Genomic DNA, 24,578 nt, shown 5'->3' on the forward strand with positions numbered 1-24,578 from the left:
TGCCTTAAGTATTACCTCTACTTCATAGGTATTGTCTTCCTTCACTGGTTCCTATGCTTATACCTCCCAAAATTCTTAAGCAGTTCATGGAATATAAAAGGTAGATAAACCTGGATTCTCTACCAATTCTAGTCGGTCTTTTTTCAGAAATACAATTAATGGCTCAAATCAAGATGGCTTCTTCTAACTTAATCAACAGATACACGTGTAAAACACACACACACACACACACACACACACACACACACACTTCCTCTCTCTTACCTCCTCTCTCCCTCACCCTCTCTGAAGAGGGAAACATTCACTGTCAGTGATAGAAGGATAAATCAGTGCAATTCCTTTACATGGTAACTGGGTAATGTGTATCAAAATTTAAAATGTGCATACTGGGGCGCCTGGATGGCTCAGTTGGTTAGACTCCTGACTCTTGGTCTTGGCTCAGGTCATGATCTCAGGGTCCTGGGATCAAGCCCTGTGATGGGCTCCACCCTCAGTGGGGAGTCTGCTTGAAGATTCTCTCCCTTTGCCCCTCCCCCCCGGCTCCTGCTATCTCTAGCTCTCACTCTGTCTCGAATAAATAAATAAATCTTTAAAATAAAATGCACATACTTTTTCATTTAATAATTTCACTATTAGGAAATTATTAGGTTATTTTTTACACTTATATGGAATAATGTATGGGAAATGATATTCATACCCAATTCTGAATTCTCCAAAATTCCATATCTAAATTATCACAGCCAGCTGCATGCTATATATATATACATACATATATACATATATATATATATACACACACACACACACACACACACATACATATATATATATATTTTTTTCCCCATTGCCTTGAGAATGAAATTAGATCTGATGTCAATGGTACTGCCATCCTCAGACTGGATATTTCTTTTTTTTTTATTTAAAGATTTTTATTTATTTCTTGGACAGAGACACAGCAAGAGAGGGAACACAAGCAGGGGGAGTGGGAGAGGGAGAAGCAGGCTTCCCGCAGAGCAGGGAGCCCGTTGTGGGGCTCGATCCAAGGACCCTGGGATCATGACCTGAGCCGAAGGCAGGTGCTTAATGACTGAGCCACCCAGGTGCCCCAGACTGGATATTTCTGTCATAAATTTTCCTTAAATGAACTGTCAAACTTTGTCAGCTTCATTTCCATTGTATCCCCTTCATCCATGCCTTTATATTCCCAAGGCATTACATGATTTTCAGTTCTTTCCCGCAGATTATTAAAACTTCTCAGTTAGATTTCTATACAATTCCTATACATTCTGTTGTGTGTGTGTGTGTGTGTGTGTGCAGTATAGATTCTGTATATTGTATAGATTCCTATATAAAACAATTCCTATACGAATCTTTCATCTTACCTAGTTTTCCACTTTCATCAAACATACCCTCTAAAATCACAAATCACATCATGTCATTCTCCTAAAAATATATCTCAGAAGAAAGTCTCAAGGTCTGGCATTCAAAATCTTCTTTATTCTGATAATAGGCTCCTTCTCTTTATCCACAGCCTTCCAGGTAGCTAATGCCCTAGCCTAACTGGTCTAACTAAACATTTCCCTATCACAGTGGACAATTTCTTACCTCTTATCATTGCACATATTAGTAACCTTGAGTGGAATGCTCATTTCTAGATATTTTTACTTTTCTAAATTCTACTCATTCTTCATGGCCCAATACAAATGCTACCTTTTCTGTAATTATCATTCTAAGCTAAAAATTAATTGCTCCTCTTTCAGCATCCTAATATACTTTATCCCTGTATATAGTATTTATTTCAATCCATATATTACAGATTGTTTTATACACGTTGATCAGGATCAAAAAAAAAAATTTTTTTTAAAGTAGGCTCTACACTCAGCACAGGGCCCAGTGCGGGGCCTGAACTCACAACCCCGATATCGAGACCTGAGCTGAGATCAAGAGTTGGATACTTACTGACTGAGTCACCCAGGTATTCTGATCATTATCAATTTTCTAGTTATTTTTGCATCTTTCTCACAAGCACAGTGCTTTATCCACAGAAGGCATTTAAAAAGTATTTTTAAACATGAATTAATAATGGCTCACATTTAAAAAATATTTTTCCTTAGATCCATAAATTTTTATAAAACTACTTTGCATTCTTACACAAAATAAATATGAACTTCTTGAACACATGATCATTTAAAATTCAATGGCTGTTTTTTCAGAGGGTTTAGGTAGGGTAGCCCAGTGCCTTTTGCTTTTCCTACCCCAACTAAAAAAAAAAAAAAAAAAAAAAAAAAAATCAGGCAAAAAACATTTAAGAGTTACCTTTTCAACATCTGAAAGAGAAGTTAGTGACTGATTTTGAAGAACCTCTGGTGCGGTGAATGCGCGAAGATCCTGATTGGAAATATTTTCATCTGTAAATGACACACTACCAGATGGCAGCAACAGCAGAGACCATGGAGAAATGATGAAACCAAGGGCAGCAGGATCAGCTATGCTTACTGGTTTGTAGCCACACAGAATAAAAAGAAGAAAAAAATAACTGCTTAAAATTATAATCCAAGTATAGATCACTTAAAGGACTATCCCAACTTATTCATATTTATGTGAACAGGTAGTTACAGACACCAAAGCAACATGCTACAAAGAGAATGGGTTTCATGTATCTACTATTGTTAACATTATTAAAAACATTACCTTGATTTGGCTTAACCTTTTAAAATTTAGACGGTAAACCTTGGAGAGCAAAAATAGAAAATTTTCATTGTCAGTCATAAGAATTAAATTTGGTTTAAAAATTTTACCACAGTGATACAGATGTACATAAGGATTAAGTGGTTCTTAAACTTTGGTGGGGGGAATCATGGATTCTTTTGAGGATTTGGTGAAAAGTATGGTCTCTTTTTTGAGAATATAGATAAAAATATAAAACTGTATACAAAAGAGATTCATGGATCTCCATATAGCCCATTTATGGACCCTATGTTAAGATTTCCTGATTTAGACTACAGTGTTGTGAAACATTCATCAGATTTAGAATTATTAAGGTTTCAACTTTAAGAGAATGCCTCTTGTTCTGCATCAAAATATATATTTGTCTGAATTCAGATTTTTGTCTTGTTTGCATTTGTTCATTATTTCACTAGAATTTCAGGCAGCTTCTATACTACCAAAGGTGATCATTGGGGTCTCTAACATTTTTTGTTTTCATGTTTGCCTGTATGGGTACCTAACAGCACACGTTTAAGAGTATTAAAAAAAACAAACAAAAAAAACACAAAAAACCACACACACACAGACACACACACACTCCTTAGATTTCAGCAGGCCTGCTCACAAAAGTGAAGGTATACATTAGGCTCAACAAAGTAGACTTATTAGAGGGAATTTTATTTTGTCCTCCCATTGCCAAAGGAAGTCAATATACATTTTAAGGTAACCGCTACACGAACTGGAGTATGGACTCAAGAAACTGCTATAGGAGAGTCACAAAAGGCCTGTGACTGCCACTGCCACTATTATTCAATCTGAATAGGCTGTATTGATAGCTCTCAAAGCCAAATCATAAGAAATTGACAAAGTCTATGGTACAATTTGTTAAACATATTACAGTATCTATACTTTCCCGAAAACAACTTTTAATAGAACAGAATCATTCATCCTTTCTGATTTTTTAACTTCTACTTATGGTCAAGATTCTAATCAGAATTTGACTTATGTTATAAAAAGTAAACTATTAAAATTCATTCCTTTTTTGAAGATTAAAAAGACAATTATATGTTCTCCTGCATTTTTTATGAATCTGAAACATGTCTTTAGTAACTGTGTCAAGGAAGAAATGTTTGAATGTATCCTTTCATCAGTCAGCACATCTTATGTTACACTGAAGCTGAGTTACAGACCAGTGGTCCTTATAGTCCCACCCAATCACACATCAGGCAGCTAAAAACATGGCCCACAATTCTTATGCTAAAATGTTTTAATGAATCATCACAGCTGGAAAGTCTAGGTATATTGTCTTTCAGAGCCACTTTACACATTTTCTGTTAAAAGCTTCTTCCTGGGTATTTCATGCACAAATATTACACAGTCCAGCTAAAGAGAACTCAAAACAGGGCAGAACAATATTTTCTTTGCCAAACGATGCTATCCGAAATACTGATATTTCCCATGTCACAGATATTATAAAACAGTCTACAATCAATTCCTTTCAAATTAGCAATAAAAGGGAACAAACATTAGGAGACCAATAAGGAAGGCCACCCACTAATACGTGGTATGAGATGATGATGGCCTGGAACCACATAGTAGTAGTAGGAGTGGTGAGAACCTGTTGGAACTCGAATGTATTTTAGAGGTGGTGACAACAGAATTTCCTGACATACTGGATGTGAAGCAAGAGAATGAGAAGAATCAGGATGACTCCAAGATTTTGGTCTCAGTAATGGAAAGGATGGAGTGTCTTCAACTGACTTAGAGCACAGGTGGCCGAGGTAGGGGTTGGGAGATGTTGGGAGGAATCAGAACTTTACTTTGGGACCTACTAAGTTTAAGATATGTTAGATATTCAAAGGGGGGGATCAGTAGGCAGCTGGATTTGGAATTTGGGGGAAAGGTCTGAACTGGAGATACATTTTGGGGGTCACTGGCCTACTAGATGGTATTTAAAGTCTTGTGACTGGATGAGCTCACCAAAAAATGAGTTGAGATAGAAAAGAAATCAAGGGCAAGGACCGTACGCTGGGGTACTCCAACATTAAGTCTGACTGCTCCTTGTTAGTCTTTTTTTCCAGGTTGTTCTTCCCTTTGGCATCTGTGCAAGCATGGTGTTATAATCTCCCTCTCACACTTCTTTCACTCATCACTGCTATCTCCACTCCGTATTTTAAATGATTCTTTTTATAGCCTTTCTATGCAGTTCCCCAGTACCTAATCCTAAATCTAAGAGAGAAGGCTGGGGTTCTAACTCTCATCCCTAATTCCTGTCAGTCTTATTTGGGGATAGAATTATGATTTTTTGGTATACTTGTTGCCACCTGAAATTATAAATAATTGGAAATCACAGCTAACTGAGAGGCATAAACACCACTCAGAAATCTAAAGGCTATGTCCTGTCTTGCCATATTGGGTGCTAGTGTCCACTTGGACCAGAAAAGAGCTTGCTACACTTCTCCTCATTCAAGGCCACAGACTAACCCTACCCCAGCCTTGACAGTAGCACAGAACAGAAACTGCTGAAGGTGAAAGTAATCCCTGCTTGCTTAGCACTGCAATATTAAGAGATTTATTCACTAGCACAACCAATGTCAGCAAAACTACTGTTCCTCTGGCAAGAACATTATCTTTCACATTGTACTTTATACCACAGGTTAATGTTTGTTTGTCTTTCCTGAATATCTAAAGTATACCATTATTATAAACACCATTCATATTTAAAAATAACCTTCCCAACCTGACAAGTCATTTGCTCAGAGAGCCCAAAGTACTACTAGGGAGATAAAATGTGTTTATAAAATAAATACAAGAGAGAAAGCATAAGGTATCTAGGAGAGAAAAGGGAACACAAAAGGAAGTTTAGAGGACAGCATAATTACTTCAACTACAATGAAGAAAGAATTAATTTTTTATATGTGGCCCTTTAATATAAGTAAGATTTGACCATCATTACAAGGGAGACTCCAAAGAAAACAAACAGCCAAAGCAAAGACATGTGGTCAGGAAATTATTAAGTTTGTACAAGGAACAGCAAGAACTTTGGGCAGAGAAATGGCAGAAAGCAGTGAGAAACAGAATTACCAAGGTGGGTCATATTTTCGCTTGTTAGAAAACACACACACATAAAGAAATGACAGATACTTTCATTGTTTTCAAATGTGACTTTTAAATATCTGGTAATAAGCTAAAGCAGCTGCAACAACAAACTACATTGCTGTCAAATACCCAAAACACACACATATGACATTTAAGTATTAGATTCTTTAGAGAACAAACCACAAAATATATTTTTCAATAATTGTAAAGGGTTATGCAAACCTACAAGTGAGGAAATTTAGAGTAGTGGCTCCAATGAGTGTAATTCACTGTCCTTGTCTAACCACAAGGAAGGAATTTAAAGCAAATGCATTCAAAATCCTTCACAGAATGCTAAAAGAATATTTAAAAATGGAATTCCAGAAGCTTGTAATTTGATGTTCTATAATGTTTCACTTGTGAGATGATTATCCTCAAGAATGCTATTATTATGAAACAGTAAATCAGATGTGAACTGATTCCAGTAGTCAAATGATTCTATTTATAGACTTTTACCAACATTCCACAGAAAAAGTTGCGTAAACAGAATTTCAAGTGGCTAGAGGCAAAATTAGAAATAAGCAAAAACCTGATAGGCAAAGAAACATCTTACTCAGAGCTTCTTTCCGATGTTCCCTTAAACTAAGTCCCATATCCATGCTTTTACTAAAATTTACTTTTTAAAAGATTTAATTATTTATTTGAGAGAGAGAGCACACCTGAGAGCAAGTGCCAGTGAGGGGAGGGGCAGAGGGGGAGGTACAGAGAGAGGGAGAACCTCAAGCAGACTCCAAGCTGTGCGCAGAGCCTGACAGGGGACTTGATCTCACAACCCTGAGATCATGACCTGAGCCAAACTCAAGAGTCGGATGCTTAACCATTTGAGCCACCCAGGCACCCCACCACACTTGTTTTTCCCTGCTGAGGGACTTTATTTTCTATTATCTCCTTCATTTTATTTTTTAGCCTTCCAATTATGGTATAAAAATCAGGAAAATGATCATAACCGGTAACAAACATGGTAAGAGAACTAAAGAAAATATCAGGAAATCATCTAAAGACTTAGAACAACGATATCATTTTGGCCTGAAAAAGCCCTTTGCCTATTTAGGTACATATACAGAAATTGTAGTCCTCCTATTCCATATGTTCTATTACAGTGCCTGTCAAAAATCTATGCAGAGTCCACTGTTCCAAACTCCAAAAAGTTTGATGAAGTCACTCTATAATATACAATTCTCTGAAAAATTCAGTTCGTATGTATATACAAATATATACAGTGCTAAATAAATCATCTGGTATAACACTGCACAAACAAAAAAATAACTGGCTCAGAATATCTGAACATTTTCTTGATTAGCAAAACTTTGTGTACTTAATTAGTAAATTAGTAATTAGTAAAACTATTGTGTAATTAGAATTAAGACATCTATATAATGTGCATTGATAATATTAGTCTCTTCAAAGTCATTAATGTTTGCATATTTTTTCTTGATATAACCAACTGTTCAATAGCACTTAATAAACTCCAACAAGCCTTTGATCCTAGAATTTGTATTCTTGTGTAGTAGGTTTCAGACCTTGCTGATCATCCCAAATCTCTAAACTCAACCAGAAGATTTGGAAAGATATCAGATAACTGTCAGCTTCATTTCATTCCTTTTAGTATCTGACTTCATTAATTTAGTATGTAGTCTTATTTAATAAGAGATGAAGTATATGGGTGCCTGGGTGGCTTAGTTGATTAAGTGTCCAACTCTTGACTTTGGCTCAGGTCATCCCTCAGGGCCGAGGGATAGAGCCCCAAGTTGGACTCCATGCTCAGCAGGGAGTCTGCTTGAAATTCTCACCCTGCACATTCTCTCTCTCAAATAAATAAATCTTTAAAAATTAAAAAAAAGAGAGAGAGAGAGGAAGTATAGTATAGTGGTTAGGAGTTCAGACTGAAGCCAGAATCCCTGGGTTAATATCCTAGGTTTGACTTTTATAGCTTACACTGTGATCTTAAATAAGTTACTGAGCCTCTCTTTGCCTCAACTTCCTCATCTGAATAGGTAGGGTTGTTGTGAGGATTCATGGGAAAGACCTTGGAACTGTTCCTGGCACACAGCAGATACAATACAAAAGTAGTAGCTATTATGCTCACTTTGGCAGCACATAGACAACAGTGGTAGCTATTACTATTTAGTAAGTCTTTTCTCTGAAGATACCACATGTAGACAGTACCTCTGGAAAGCTAAGTTCATCCTCAATCACCTACTTTGCTTCCCCTTCCCTCCATGGAAAATAAGGAGCATACCATATATAACAGGTACTATAAATTTCAGAAGAATAGGTCAAATTAGATTTTTAGGAATTTTTTGGCATCTCTTACCTAGAAGCATAGTAGAAATACGGATGACTTAAGGTACAAAGTGTCCTAAAATATTATTTTCTTAAATTCCTTGGAAGAATGTAACTTCAATAAGTTTTCTATTTATTATATGGTATTTCTAGTTAGCATCAATACCAAATTTAGAAAGACTAGTTTAAAATTTTATAATCAATCCAGTTTATACTTACCAACTACTCATGTGAAATTGGTGTTTTATTGTTCCAGTGATTATCTTTAGGTACGACATGAATTATTAGATGAAAATGTTTATTTGGAATGTATACACATCGACTATGGTATCAGCATACAGTTTTAGAAATTGTTATTTGTAATAGAAGTTATAGCATGTGGTTATGATTATTAAAAGCAACAGGGCTTATACGGCTAGACAATATGGATATAGAAGGAAGCAGGTCCCTAAGAATTTGCTCTCTACCGCAGCAAATTTTCCTGGCCACCAGATCCAAACAGCATGAAAGAAATAGCAGCAGTTCCTTTCACGTCTTCTTTCATTCTTCCTTTTTTTTTTAAGTATTCTTTTTTTTTTAATTTTTATTAACATATAATGTTTTACTTGTTTCAGGGGTACAGATCTGTGATTCATCAGTCTTACACAATTTACAGTGCTCACCATAGTACTTACCCTCCCCAGTGTCTATCACCCAGCCACTCCATCCCTCCCACCCACCACCAGTCCAGCAACCCTCAGTTTGTTCCCTGAGATTAAGAGTCTCTTGTGGTTTGTCTCTCTAGTTTCGTCTTGCTTCATTTTTCCCTCCCTTCCGCTATGATCCTCTGTCTTCTTTCTCAAATTCCTCATATCAGTGAGATCATATGATACTTGTCTTTTTCCGATTGACTTATTTCGCTTAGCATAATACACTCTAGTTCCATCCACGTCGTTGCAAATGGCAAAATTTCATTTTTTTTTTTGATGGCTGCATAGTCTTCTTTCATTCTTATCATATTCTGAGGAAGCTGCCTACTTTATTCTTTTCATATATTAAGTTCCTCCTCTTTAATTTTCCTTTGGTGTTCACTTTTTCCACCAATCTTCTTTGCACTCATCAATAAAAACTGCACAATCAAAAATTATATGCCAAAATACGGAACAAAATGCTTTTGTAACTGTTTTCACACATTTCTTCTAGAATGGAAATATTTTAAGGATATTAACTATGAATTTCTTAAAGACCAGGTACAAGGCCATTACAATAATGTAATCGCAATACTTGAAAAAAAAAAGAATTTGTTTACAATTCCAACTCTATACCACAGGTTCACAATCTTTTAAAGGCGTCCTTCTGCCCTGCTCTGCTATGACAATAATTTGTCAATTTACATTTTGCCGGTCACAAAAAAAGGTTATTTTGGAGCTTCGTTATGAAGAAAAACAAAAGTTTTCTTTCAACACCAGGAACTTTAAATTATTCACTGAGAGATTAATCTTTATTTTATTCTACAAACTTTATTACTTTCAGTTATTTTTTTGAAGTATGAGTCAAAGGAAGTGTCAGCTTTGTTAATCGGAATATTGAAACAAACTTTAAATTTACAAAGTATTGGCCTTAGGTGGGTTGTGGTAATTAAGAAAGCACACAAGACTCCTGTCTCCTGAGTCATAGGATTTTGGTGTGAATTCTGGAGACAGGGTACAGGATTCTACACAGTATTTTCTTTCTTTTCTTTTTTTTTTTTAAAGATTTCATTTATTTATTCGTGAGAGACAGAGAGAGAGGTGGGGGAGCAGAGGGAGAAGCAGGCTCCCAAGAAGCAGGGAGCCCGATGCGGGACTCAATCCCAGGATCCTGGGATCATGACCTGAGCCGAAGGCAGATGCTTAACCATCTGAGCCACCCAGGCACCCTCTACACAGTATTTTCTAAAAGCTTCCTGGGGATTCAGATATCCGTACCAGTTGAGCTGACACATATATTAGAATTACTGCCCTTAAGAGGGTCAGTAAAATGGTATCACAGCTCAATTAAGTTGCTTCTTGACCTTGTAATTGCTCCATTTCCATGTCACTTAAAGGACAGTAAGAATATCATGAGATAGAGAGTATGTGTGACTTTATATTCTCCCCTAATGCTTGAATTTATTTTTCAGTTTATTAAGCCACAAATGAGGCATTTTTCAAGATATATGGAAAACCAGAAAGTGTTACAAGTAACTTTTATCCCTAATAAAGTCATTTTCTGTAAGAAAGGCAGAATGACTGTCAGAAATAACTTTAGACTAGAAGTGAGACCTAAATAGTTCTCTATTTATAAGGAAGAAGCTGAATAAATGGCACCAAAATGAAGTGAAGATCCCACTGTGCATTTAGAAATAAATTGCCTTACTCACCTAATCAAATTATCTTCATTAGTTTTTTTTTTCTTTCTTGTTCCCAAAGTAAAGCAAACTACAGATGAACTTCCTATGCATTTTGTTTCTTTGGCCCTTTCAATAAATCCAGGGAATATCTATGTTGTATCTCTTCAGACCTTGCAGCGAGCACCTCTGATCTCCTACCTTGCCTGATATATGCATGTGACCTTACACATACAACTTGTACCTAGAAAAGACACTGGGACTAACAACAAATTTTATTTCCTGAAGGAGGGTCCAAATGTAGGGAGGAAAACTATTTCCGCTGCAGACTTCTAAAAGACAAATTTGCTTGAAAGTGGTTTCTTTCTTAAAATATGCCAATCATATCTTTTTTTTTTTTTTTTAAGATTTTATTTATTTGACAGAGAGAGACACAGCGAGAGAGGGAACACAAGCAGGCGGAGTGGGAGAGGGAGAAGCAGGCTTCCCGCCGAGCAGGGAGCCCGACGCGGGGCTCGATCCCAGCACTCTGGAATCATACCTGAGCCGAAGGCAGTCGCCTAACCAACTGAGCCACCCAGGCTCCCCTCGCCAATCATGTCTTATTTAACCATCCCATTCAAGTAGTTGTGAAAATGTTCATCTTGAACGGTAAAGTCTATTTCAAAACTTGATTATATTTTGGAACCCAGTGCCAAGCTTCTTAAAGCATTGGCATTTCTACTGCCACCCAGCAACTTCCTGACAGCCTCTGCAGATCACATAGGGGCTGCATTACATTTTGTCAGACAAATTAAACTATAAATGAGGTAATCAGCAACAGAAATAAAGTTTAAGTTAAAGGCCATTTATAAAACAGCAGGTTTTATTTTTTCTCCCTCCAACACAATTTCAAGTTTCTAAGAAACATCTTCTTCCACTCCTGCTATCAATAAAACGGGGAAAAAAGATTACAAATTTTCAAGAATGAACTCCGCAACTTCTCTTTACATTCAAGGACCTTTTAAAATTATTCTTTATGGGGCACCTGGGTGGCTCAGTCATTAGGCATCTGCCTTCGGCTCAGGTCATGAGCTTAGTTACATAATGTGGATAAATCTCAGAACGTTGAGTAAAAGAAGTCAGACACAAAAGAGTTTACATTGTATAATTCTATTTATATAATGTTTAAAATCAGGCAAAATGTATCTATGTAACAGGTCATAATAATGATTACGCTTGGTAGTCAAGAATTAACTAGAAAAAGAAATAAACCCACATATATATAGCCAATTAATATACAACAAAGGAGACAAGAATATAACAATAGGGGAAAGACAGTGTCTTCAACAAACAGTGTTGGGAAAACTGGACAGCTATACGCAGAAGAAGGAAGGTGGACCAACTTCTCACACCATACACAAAAATAAACTCAAAATGGATTAAAGACCTAAGTGTGAGACCTGAAACCATAAAAATCCTAGAAGAGAACATGGGGAATAATTTCTTTGACATAAGCTGTAGCAACGTTTTTCTGGGTATATCTCCTCAGGCAAGAGAAACAATAAACAAAAATAAACTACTGGGACTGCACCAGTATAAAAAGCTTTTGGGGTGCTTGGGTGGCTCAGTCAGTTAAATGTCTGTCTTCAACTCAGGTCATGATCCTGGAGTCCCGGGATCAAGCCCTGCATCCGCTGGGCTCCCTGCTCCTCCCTCTGACCCTCTCTCAAAGTAATAAATAAAATCTTTAAAAAAACAAAAAATAAAAAAAATAAAAAGTTTTTGCACAGCGAAGGAAACCAGCAACAACAAAAAAAGGCAACCTTCTGAATAGAAGATATTTGCAAATGATATAACCAATAACAGGTTAATATGCAAAATATAAAACAAGTTACAAAACTCAACACCAAAAAACCAAATAATCTGATTAAAAAATGGACAGAGATGGGATGCCTGGGTGGCTCAGTTGGTTAAGTGTCTGCCTTCTGCTCAGGTCATGATCCTAGTGTCCTGGGATCGAGTCCCACACTGGGCTCCTTGCTCAGCGAGGAGCCTGCTTCGCCCTCTACCTGCCTCCCCCCCTGCTTGTGCTCTTTCTCTGACAAATAAATAAATAAAATGTTTAAAAATAAAAAAAAAAAAAAATAAAAGAAAGAAATGGACAGAGGACCTGAAAAGACATTTTACCAAAGACATACAGATGGCCAACATACATGAAAAGATGTTCAACATCACTAATCATCAGGGAAATGCAAACCAAAACTACAACCAGACATCATCTCATACCTGTCAGAATGGCTAAAACCAAAAAGACAAGAAGTAACAAGTGTTGGTGAAGATGTGGAGAAAAGGGAAAACTGCATTACTGGTATGAATGTAAATTGGTGCAGCCACTGTGAAAAACAGTATGGAGGGTCCTCAAAAAATGAGAAATACTACATGATCCAGTAATTCCACTACTGGATATTTACCCAAAGAAAACAAAAATACTAATTCAAAAAAGATATATGCAGCTCTATGTTTATTGCAGCACTATTTATAATAACCAACATATGGAAGTAACCTGAGTGTCCACTGATAAGACAAATGGATAAAGATGTGGTATGTACATACACACACACACACACACACACACAGGAATATTATACAGCCACAAAAGAGGATGAGATCTTGCCATGTGTGATAACATGAATAGACCTAAAGGGTATTATGCTAAGTAAGTCAGGAAGAGAAAGACAGATACCATATGATTTTACTCATATGTGAAATCTGAAAAACAAGTGAATAAATAATCAAAAAGCAGAATCAGATCTACAAATACAGAGAACAAACCAATGGCTGCCAGAGGGGAGTGGGTGGAGGGCAGGCAAAACGAGTGAAGGGAAGTGGGAGATACAGGCTTCCAATTATGGAATGAATAAGTCATGGAAATAAAAGGCACAGTATAGGGAATATAGTTAATAATACTGTAGGGGCATCTGCGTGGCTCAGTTGGTTAGATGTGGAACTCTTGGTTTCGGCTCAGGTCATAATCTTAGGGTTGTGAGATCGAGCCCCACACTGGGCTCTATGCTGGGCATGGAGCCTGCTTGAGATTCTCTATCTATCCCTGACCTTGTGCCCCTCGCCCCTCATGTGCTCTTATTTTCTTCTCCCCAAAATTAATAATATTGTAAGAACATTGTATGGCAACAGATGATAGCTACATTTGTGCTGAGCATAGCATAACATATACAGAAGTTGAATCACTATGTTGTTATCTGAAACTATGTACCACTGTGTCTCAACCATAATCAAAGAAGAGGAGGAGGAGAAGGAGGAAGGAGAATTGAAAGGAAGGAGCATGAGGGAGACTTCCCAGGTGTTGAAAGGTTCTGTATCTTGATCTGGGTGGTACTTATATGGGTGTGTACTTTCATAAAAGTCATCAGGCTGTACAATTAACAATAATGCTCTTTATTAAGTAGATGAAGGGAATTAAGAAGTACAAACTTCCAGTTATTTAAAAAAAAAAAAGTAGCACTCGTTACTATATACATTATACCTCAATATTTTTAAAAAATCCTTAACTATCAAATTCAAACAATATATATTGTGAGTAAAATTCTTTTTATCAGCCTAGGATGAGGCTAGAAAGCATGACCTGTAGCAACTTTCCTGTTTAAATATATGACTCTTGGGACATCTGGGTGGCTCAGTCAGTTGAATGTCTGCCTTTGGCTCAGGTCATGACCCAGGGTCCTGGTATTGAGCCCCATGCCCAAAGCATGCTCTCTCTGTCAAATAAATTTTTTAAAAAATGTATGACTCTTTAAATTTATAAAATGGTCTTTTTGTCACATCTTGAGCCAAAAAATTTCAAATCAAAACAGTGTATTGACTGTGTATTTATGGGGGAGGTGTGGTTTACTACAAGTGCTTCATACACTTGTTAAACAACTGACATTATTCATTTTAAGAATGCTAGATATTAATTTCATGTTTTATAGTTTGTTTCCAGGGAGAAAAATGGGCTAATGTTGTCTGGTTCAAACACATTTAACTTGAAGGACCTGTTCATTGTGGCTTTATAAAGACAGGGCAAGATGTAGCTTGTCAAAGACAACTGATACACCCTGTTAATCAAGAAAATTACGACTGTAGATAATTAGGAATGTAATATAAAGAGACTAGTTAGGATTTGGTCTTTTAGAAGTGCCATAGACTATACAAAGATTTACTCAAAAGCTTTTAATCCATAAAAACTTTCTATATTTCCTATAAAGGCTTATAAAACAAACAAACCAAGAAATCAGTTCGAAGTTCAGTGCTTTGTGTCTTCTTCTCATGGATGAGTTATTTATTCTCCTTTGGTTCTACCAGATTGGAATTTCTATAGTTCTCTCTTTTTTTTTCTGATTATCCTTATGTAGTTTAAGGATATTTGACTAGGCAAGCTCTAAAGTCAATAAACCTATCATTCTCATAAGTCAAACCCTTAAACTGTTTTAACTCCTATCACCTACCCTAGTCTAAATGCTATTAACTTTAAATCTGACATCATTATTATTGATGTTTTAATATAGCCAATGCTTATTTAGATTTATCATCAAGTTAACTAATTATTCTGCTTATCATCTTTTTTAAGCCTTCTTCCTTCTGGGTTAAATTTCTTTCTTCCGGAAATACATCTTTTAGTAGTTTCCTCAGTGATGTTTTATTGATGGTAAATATTCACATTTTACACGAAAATGCTTTTGTTTTGACAGTTTGACAGTTTAAGAGGACATTAATTTCTATCTGCACATTCTGGTACAGTAGCCATTAGCCACATACAGCTTTTAAAGAACCGAAAATGTGACTAACATAACTAAGAAAATGAATTTCACATATATTTTAAATTTTAAAACGAAGGGGCACTTAGGTGGCTCAGATGGTTAAGTGACTCTTGATCTCAGCTCAGGTCTTGATCTTAGGGTCATGAATTCAAGCCCTGCGCTGGACTCCATGCTAGTCATGGAGCCTACTTAAAAAAATAAATTTAAAAATTAATATTTAATCAGTTATTTGGAAACTGAAAAGTATGCTTGGAACAACTTGAGTATGTAAACATACTTTTTCATCAATACCTTTTATAAAACCTAAATATTTTTGATGAAATTCAGAGTGAATCGAGATGGGCTATGAATATAAAATAGATTTTAAATTAGTATAAAAAAGTGTACATCTGGGCACCTGGGTGACTCAGTCGTTAAGCACCTGCCTTCAGCTCGGGTCATGGTCTCAGGGTCCTGGGATTGAGCCCCTCATTGGGCTCCCTGCTTCACAGGAGGCCTGCTTCTCCCTCCCCCACTCCCCCTGCTCGTGTTCCCTCTCTCGCTGTGTCTGTGTCAACGAAATCTTTAAAAAAAAGTGTACATCTTATTAATACTTTTTTATATTGACAACATATTAGAATATTTTGATATATTGGATTAAATGAAATATATTAAAATTAACTTCATCTATTTTTTAACCTTTTTAAGCATGGCTCCTAGATAATTTTAAATTATATCTATGGCGCATATTATATTTCCATTAGACAGTGCTGTTCTAGGTCATTCTTCAGTAATTTTTCTTATTATTTTTAAAATAATTACAACATATTCTCATAGCAGTTTTAGGTAATATTTTACCAAATTCTGATTCTATTGTTGCTGTTATGAAGTCCACAATTAGCCTAATTGTTTTTTCATTGTAACTAATCTACCTTTCCTACTCTGAGGGCTTTAAAAATCTTCTCTTTATCTACTGTGTTCTGTATGTCCAAGCACATGAATCTAGGTTTGGATATATTTTTATTTCTTTTGACCGTGACTTAAACTTCTAGAATATGAAGATCTATGTATTTGATCAATTCTGAAAAATTCTCTACTATCGTATTTTCATTTATTGTTCTCTTTCTCATTCTCTCTAGTTTTCTTTTTTGGAACTCATTTGAGGGGTATATTGGACCTTCTCATTCAATCTTCCATGAACCTTAACTTCCTTACATTTTTAATATCCAAGTGAACTCCTCAGTTCTATTGTAGTTTATTCATTTTCTCGTTAAAAAGAAAAGAGAATCTGTGTAAACTGCTATTAAAGATCTCCTATGAGGTTATAAGCTAGTACCTATATATTTAATTTCTGGATATTTAAAATTTTTTTTATCCTGCTTGTGTTAATTTGCTAAGGTTACCACTACACATATCAGAGCCAGAGTTAACTTCAACAATAGAATTTTCTCACACTTCTGGAATCTAGAAATCTAAGAGCATGGTGCCAGTAGGCCTGGTTTCTGTTAAGGCCTCTCTCTTTGGCTTGTCCATGGCCATCTTCTTGTGTCCTCACATAGTCTTTGCTTTGTGTTCGTCTGTCCTAATTTCTTATTAGTAAAATATCAGTCATATTGGATTCGAGCCCACTCAAATAACCTCATTTTAACGTAGTTAACTTTTTAAAGACCCTACCTCCAAATACAGTCATATCATGAGGTATCACGAGTTAGGATTTCAATACAGGACTCTTGAGAGAACAAAATACAGCCCATAACACTGCCTGTTTTTAAAATTTTCAGTGTCTTGGGTGCCTGCCTTCGACTCAGGTCATGATCCTAGAGTCCCGGGATTGAGTCCTGCATCGGGCTCCCTGCTCGGCGGGGAGTCTGCTTCTCCCTTTCACCCTCCTCCCTCTCATGCTCTCTTTCTCTTCATTCTCTCTCAAATAAATAAAAATTAAAAAATATATATAAATATAAATAAATAAATAAAATTTTCAGTGTCTTGAACTCCCTCCCTACATTTCTAATCACTTTAATATATTAAACTTTATACACTAATTTAGATATACTTATTAGATGATTCTATTATAAGAATTTGACGATATTAATTTTTAAGGTGGGGAATCTACTTCTGCTATTTGACCAATAAAGAGAAAAATAAACCAAGACAGTCCGGGTAAGCATTTGATTGGAAAATATTTTCTTTTGAAAACACAGAGTTTGGGGACACCTGGGTGACAGTCGGTTGAGCATCTGCCTTCAGTCTGGGCCGTGATCTTGAGGTCTTGGGGTCAGGCCCCACGTCGGGCTCCCTGCTTAGCGGGGAGTCTGCTTTTCCCTCTGCCCTCTCCTTCTGCCCCTCCCTCTGCTTGTGCTCTCGTTCTCTCTCTCAAATATATAACATCTTAAAAAAAAACATGAGTTTAAAAAAAAGAATTTCAAATTAAGAAAAAAGGCTAAGTTCTAAATTTAACAATAATTTTTAGAAAACATTTGGTATATTTTAAAGTAGCTTTATTAAAGCATATTATGACACATAATAACTGCATATACTGAAAGTACAATTTGATGTTCTGACATATGAATACACTTGTGAAACTATTATCACAATCAAGATAATAAACATATCCATCACCCTCCAAAAGTTTTCTCATACACTTTGTAATCCCTGCATTCTATCCCTTCTTGAACCTCTCATCCCCAAGCAACCACCAATCTGCTTTATTACTATCATTTAGTTTGCATACTTTATAGAGTTTTAGATTAGAATCATACAGTATGTTTTCTTTGTCTGACTTCCTTCACTCAGCATAATTATTTTGAAATTAATCCACACTGCTGCACGTATCAATAGTTTACCCCTTTTTATTGCTGTGTTTTGTTTCATTATATGGACATACTATAATTTGTTCATCCATTCACCTGTTGATGGATATTTGGTTTGTTTCCAGGTTTTGCCTACTGTAAATAAAGCTAAGATGAGTATCTACATACAGGGCTTTGTTATGGACATAGGTTTTAATTTCTTTTGGTTAAGTACTTAGGAGTGTGTATGATATGTATATTTAACTTTTCAAGAAACTGTTAAAACAGTTTCCAAAATGTGAAACTGGATCATTTTATATCCCCACTAGCAGTATATGAGAGCTCCAGTTCCCCCCAAGTTCTTGCCAATTCCTGGAATGATTGACCTTTAAATTTTAAGCATTCTAATAGATGTGAACTATCTCTTTGTGGCTGTAATCTTACATCTTTCTTTTTTTTATATCAAACTAGATTTTATTTTATTTTATTTTATTTTATTAAAGATTTTATTTATATATTTAACTGACAGAGAGAGAGAGAGACAGCGAGAGAGGGAACACAAGCAGGGGGAGTGGGAGAGGGAGAAGCAGGCTTCCCGCGGAGCAGGGAGCCTGATGCGGGGCTTGATCCCAGGACCCTGGGATCATGACCCGAGCCAAAGGCAGTCGCTTAACCAACTGAGCCACCCAGGGGCCCCTGTAATCTTACATCTTTCTGATGACTAATGATATTGAGATTTTTGTATTTCCCTGAAGTGTAATAATTTCAAGTTATTTGAAATTAGAAATCTGTATATCTTCTATGGAAAACTAGCTATTCAAATCTTTTGCCCATTTTGAGGGTTTGTTTGTTCCTTACTACTAGAATTCTTTATATATTCTGGATAGCCTTTAATCAGTTACATCATTTACAAATATTTTTGCCCAGTCTGTGACTTCTCCTGTCACTCTCTTAATGTTTTAAGTAGGCTGCCTGGGTGGCTCAGTCAGTTAAGCAGTAGACTCTTAATTTTGGCTCAGATCATGATCTCAGGGTCCTAAGACTCAACGCCTTGGCCTCTGTGCTGAGTGTGGAGCCTGCTGAAGATTCTCTCTCTCCCTTTCCTTCTGCCCCTCCCCCGCTCTCATGCTCTCTCTCAAAAAAAATTTTTTTTGCCTCTATGTTCATGAGTTATATTGGTCTATAGTTTTATTTTCATTAATGTCTTTGTCTGATTCTGATATTAATGTTGACCTCACAGAATGAGTTGGGAAGTATTTGCTTTTCTTCAATTTTCTTCAGGTGTTTGATAAGGAATTGCTATTATTTCTTCCATAAATTTTTAGAATTCTCTAGTGAAGCAATGTGGACTTGGGGTTTTCTTTGTGGAACATTTAGAAATATACATTCATTCATCTTCATAGATATAGGGCAATTCAGGTTGTCTACTCGTTCTTGAATGAACTATGGCATATGGTAGTTTTTGTCTGCTAAGGTGTCCATTTCAATTTCAACACTGAATTTAAATTTCCATTTCAATTTTTTCAACAGCTTTGGTCCTAACTTTCCCTTATTATTCTTTTAGTATCTGTAGAATCTAAAATGATGTCACTTTTGTCCCCTGATATTATTTCTCTAAACATTCTGTTGCTATGCTTAGAGAAAGGCTATCAATTTTAAAACTTTATTGTCATGTATAATGAAGTAATTTTATGACTCTAAATAGTTATTGCTCATAACGACTTATTTTAAAATAGTTATATTATTTCTGCTCTGCCAACATTAATCCTTTTTTTTTTTAAAGATTTTATTTATTTATTTGACAGAGAGAGACACAGTGAGAGAGGGAACACAAGCAAGGGGACTGGGAGAGGGAGAAGCAGGCTTCCCGCAGAGCAGGGAGCCCGACGCAGGGCTCGATCCCAGCACCCTGGGATCATGACCTGAGCCGAAGGCAAACGCCCAACGACTGAGCCACCCAGGCACCCCTGCCAACATTAATTCTTATAAGTCATTTAAACCGGCCCTTGTTCCCTTACCTCTAAAAATGATTAGGTGAAATGTGTTAAGAACTTTCCAGATCAAAGAGTTTGATTCCATAAATAAAAATATATATGTATTTGTGGTTCTGAGTTTATGTATTTCTTGTATGTTATTTTTCCTTTTCAGTAGCAAGAAAATTTCCCTGAAAGTATTTTTTTTTAAAGATTTTATTTATTTATTTGAGAGAGAGAGAGAGCATGAGCAGGGAGGAAGGACAGAGGTCAAGGGAGAAGCAGACTCCCTGCTGAGCAGGGAGCCTGACGTGGGGCTCGATCCCAGGATGCTGGGATCATGAACTGGGCTGAAGGCAGACGCTTAACTGAGCCACCCAGGTGTCCTCCCTGGAAAGTATTTATTAATGAAAGCAATTGCACTAATAAAAAAAAGAAAAAACTTATATTTCACTTAATTTTGATAATAAAATAAGACAATTCTCTAGTATGACTGTTTTCCAGAAAGGTATCCACAAATTCTACTTTTTAAAACACTTTTCAAGAAGTGAGGAACAGAGAAATTTGATATTTGTCCCAGATATCTGTAGTAATTTGTTTTCATTCACGCATATAAGCAAGTGTTTACAATGAAATACCGCCAAAGGTGGCTATATGCCCCGCTCTCTGCAACCTTGTTCAAATTTGTTTCCCAAAAAGAATAAGAAATATAACAGTCTTCTTAATTTTCCAAGGATACTTGCTGTTAACTCTTTGAATGTTTTTAGACAGTAAATGTTGCTTGTTTTTTAGCACTTTATCAAAATGCTTTATTCTATTTTTAACTATTTAATTTACTAATTTCATTAATTATTATCTTATTTAATAAACAGGGAACCAGAAATGACTACATATAAAGGGATTTATATCCTTGCCTCAGTAAGGGAGATTATCTCTTTTCCTCTGATTAGTCATGAAGAGGCAAATTTAGCAACAACCAATCATCCACTCTAATACCTTAAAATCCCTCAGATTCAAAACACCTGTTTTCTGCAAAGAGCAACAGTTCCATAACTAAGGGGGAAAAAAAAAAACCACACTGTTTTGGGGAACTAATACTGTAAAATAAATTTTCAAGGCACCAATAATTTCAGTTCTAAAGATGATCTAGAAAGCATATGAGAATGGCAGTGCTTTTTTATTACCTAGGAACACTCAGTTCTTGCATGAGTTCATCCATGATGTAAAAGCTAAATCTTAAATGAATATATATTTTCTGACATTAGCTATGCCTTCCAATCAATTAAAGTAGATTAAGAAGCATACAGTTAGAGTGTCATAATATGAAAGGACCCTTAATGAAATTCTTCCAGAACTTTTATTTCATTGGCCATTTTAATTTCCTAATTAAAAAAATAGGCAGGAAAAAAAAAGGGTCGGGGGAGGGCAGTGCCTGGGTGGCTCAGTCGGTTTTAAGTGTCTGCCTGAGGATCCGGAGCCCTGGGATTAAGCCCCACATGGAGCTGCGCATCCAGCTCCCTGCTCAGCAGGGAGTCTGCTTCTCCCTTTCCCTCTGCTCCTCCCCAGCTCATGCGCGCTCGCTTGCTCGCTCTCTCTCTCACACAAATAAATAAAATCTTTAGAAGAAAATAGGCAAAAAAGTAAAATCCAGCTGTCTACTATTTACAAGTGATACCCAAATTTTAATACAGATGATTTGAAAATAAAGGAGAAAAGGTACTAAGTTAATGGCAAGGAAAAGGAAGCAGAGGTGGTAATATTTAAGAGCAGACTGCACAGAATTTAGGTCAATGAGTAGTAAAAAGGAAAAAAGTTATTTTATATTGATAAAATATCCAGTCCATTTAAATTAGTCATTAGTCATTATATGTATCATACAAAATAGCATGAAAACACATGTTGGCAGTAGTAAGAAGACAGGGAAAGACATCATTATAATGGGAAATTTTAACTATCCCTATGAATTCGACAAATATACAAACTAATATGGTTACAGAAAAATTTTAAAGTTACTAACATTAACAAGATTAATTTATATCCTAGAAATAGAAAATACATTCTTTTCAAATTCCCACAATTTTACAAAATAGACCATACACAAGGCCATAACAAAATCTTTAAAAATTATAAAAAGTAGTCATAGAGACTGCACATTTTAACAATCATAAGACAATAAAACTAAGAAACTTGTAATAAAAGGAGAACCAATTATCAGCACCACCATCATCTAAATGTGTGGAATTAGTTTTCAAAAAGTTCTGTATTTTTCCTTCTCTAAAAAGAAACTCCTTTAAATATGGTGTCTTTCAATAAGGTCGTGCTTAGATATCATTATCTATGACTAACAACCATAATAATTTTGTTTTAAAAAAGGCTAAAATTGCTGGGAGGCTCAAAAAGATGAAGAAACATCATTTTCTTGATTTGTGTTCAATAATCCCCCAGTGGAAATGCTTATTTCCAGCCTTGTATTCATAGGCGCTCATACTTGAACTTATATACTGCAAAAGACACAGGAGCCACGTACAAGTTCAAGAAGACAGGGGAAGAAACACCATCCATCAAACCAAAACTAAGGTTTATATAATAGACACAAAAAGACAAAACCAAGAGAAGAAAATACATTTTAGAAAAACAAACTTCTTAGAGACCATTGTATTTTACCTGCATTTCCACCCCTAACATTCCTACTGTTATTCATAAGGGTGTCTACTAGAAAACCAAGACCAACACCATTCATTCACAAACTAAGCAAGCTAATAATTGTTTTATTTCAATTTGTTATAATGGTCAGAAGAACTTGAGCCAAAAAGATACCATGTTATCAAACCAGGGAATGAAAACCTACAGAGATTTCAGATTTAAAAAAAAATCAAATAAGCATAAATTTCCTCCAAATAAATACAAATTTCCAACTGTCAATTATAATAGTTGGTAATTTCCAGAATGCCAAAGAAGCCAAATTCAATTTCTCTATATTACTGATGCTTCCCTGTGAATTGGATTGAAGGCCTTATGGTACCCAGCTCCCATTGGACAGTGTTTAAGACCTAAATGCCTCACACTTCATTTTATAACATATCCAGTCTCTCCATTATAATGCGCCAATATGCTATGCAGTAATTGTATCTTAATGACAAGTACTTTACATTCAGACATTCAGTCTCTATTAACATTGCAAAATTTTAAAGAAGAAAAACCCTTAGGTATTTGCAGTGTGCCAGATACTTTGTATGAGTCATGGCCAGGGCAGTGATCCTGCCATTAGTATAATAAAAAGAGGTATTATTTCTCCCTCCTCTGAATGTCTGTAGGACTTACTGCTCCAATTATTTATTTGGCACAGGCTCTTGAAGTAGTAAACTCTTCACATGCATCTTGTTTGATTTAAGTGAATCCTTAAGGGCAACAGTTTCAACCTCTACTTACTGGAATCTTCCACACAAAACCTCACAGGCAACAGTTGTTTTCTTGAATATTAGACTGACTATTGTTAGCTAACTAAAGAACGCCACCAACATATCTTTCCTTCAACAACATCTTTGGAGCATGGTTACTGCTCTATACTCCAGAATGCCCATACTTCCAAATTTTCTGAAAAATGAAAATGAAGCAAACAAAGACAAGGTCTACTTAAAATAGCTAGATTTAAGGTAAATGGCATTAGATTAAAATGAATAAATTTTCTTTAGGGCAATCCTAACTCTAATCAAAGATCTAAAAACACCTAGTTTATAGAAGAATTGGGAGGGCCCCAGCACTGTTTCAAATTCCTGTCCCTGGATTAGAAAACAAAAGCAATGACAACAAAGCTTTACCATCTGTCTCCAAACATTCTTCCTCTCTGCTCTAGACCTTCTTATACTCAATGAGTGGTCACCTCTACACCTTCCAAAAGGTTCCCATGGCTCATGGTGTTTAACTAACATTGTCTAAAACTTCTCTAACATGAATCAAAATATCCTTAAGGACTTGTTCAACACAAATTGCTGGGCTCTACCCCTAGAGTTTCGTATTCAGTAGGTCTAGTGGGGACCCACATTATTTGCATTTCTAACCAGTTTCAGGTAATGGTGATGCTACTCAACCAGAGACCATACTTTGAGAAACTATATTATATGCCCAAATCTTCCCCCATTTCTGTAATGTTTATTGTGTCTGATTAAATTTCTCAAATCAGTTTTAAAGTTTAATTCTTCTTTTAGATGAAGCTTGATTTCTTTACCTATTATTCTAAATAGGTGTTGGCCATGTGGGCTAAATGGCAAACACCATCTTCATGTGGAGCCTTTCAGTATAGTATTAAATGTTTTTGGACAAAGAGTGACTCCCTAAGTTTTCTAGCTCCAAAATGCCAACAGTCATTTGGACCAGGTGATCATCTCTAAAGGAAAGCACCAAACTAGTTATTCAGTCTACATTATCCTAATTAGCATTACAGGGATGCACATATTATTCTCTTTGCTGGGAACGTTTTCCCGTTCTCCTCCAGTTAACTTTTCTTCTTTCTTAGCTCAGAGGTGACTTATTCAGGGAACCTTCCTTTTCTTCCCCATGACTAGGT

At 36.0% G+C, this 24,578-nt stretch overlaps 1 protein-coding gene across 9 annotated transcripts in view; it reads right to left on the reverse strand.

The window, feature by feature from the left end:
• PTPN13 (protein tyrosine phosphatase non-receptor type 13) overlaps nucleotides 1-24,578 on the reverse strand; it is a 204,168-nt gene that overhangs the window by 127,782 nt on the left and 51,808 nt on the right. For all 9 annotated transcript variants that reach the window (XM_028124191.2, XM_028124189.2, XM_088021120.1 and 6 more), the window contains exon 3: nucleotides 2,317-2,495. In XM_028124191.2, coding sequence (XP_027979992.1) covers nucleotides 2,317-2,495 — 179 coding nt within the window. The remainder of the gene's footprint in view (nucleotides 1-2,316; nucleotides 2,496-24,578) is intronic.

This window comes from Eumetopias jubatus, unplaced genomic scaffold (genome assembly GCF_037043125.1).
Source record: "Eumetopias jubatus isolate StellerSeaLion01/CBP00866 unplaced genomic scaffold, mEumJub1_p1.0 scaffold_2, whole genome shotgun sequence".
NCBI lineage: Eukaryota > Metazoa > Chordata > Mammalia > Carnivora > Otariidae > Eumetopias > Eumetopias jubatus.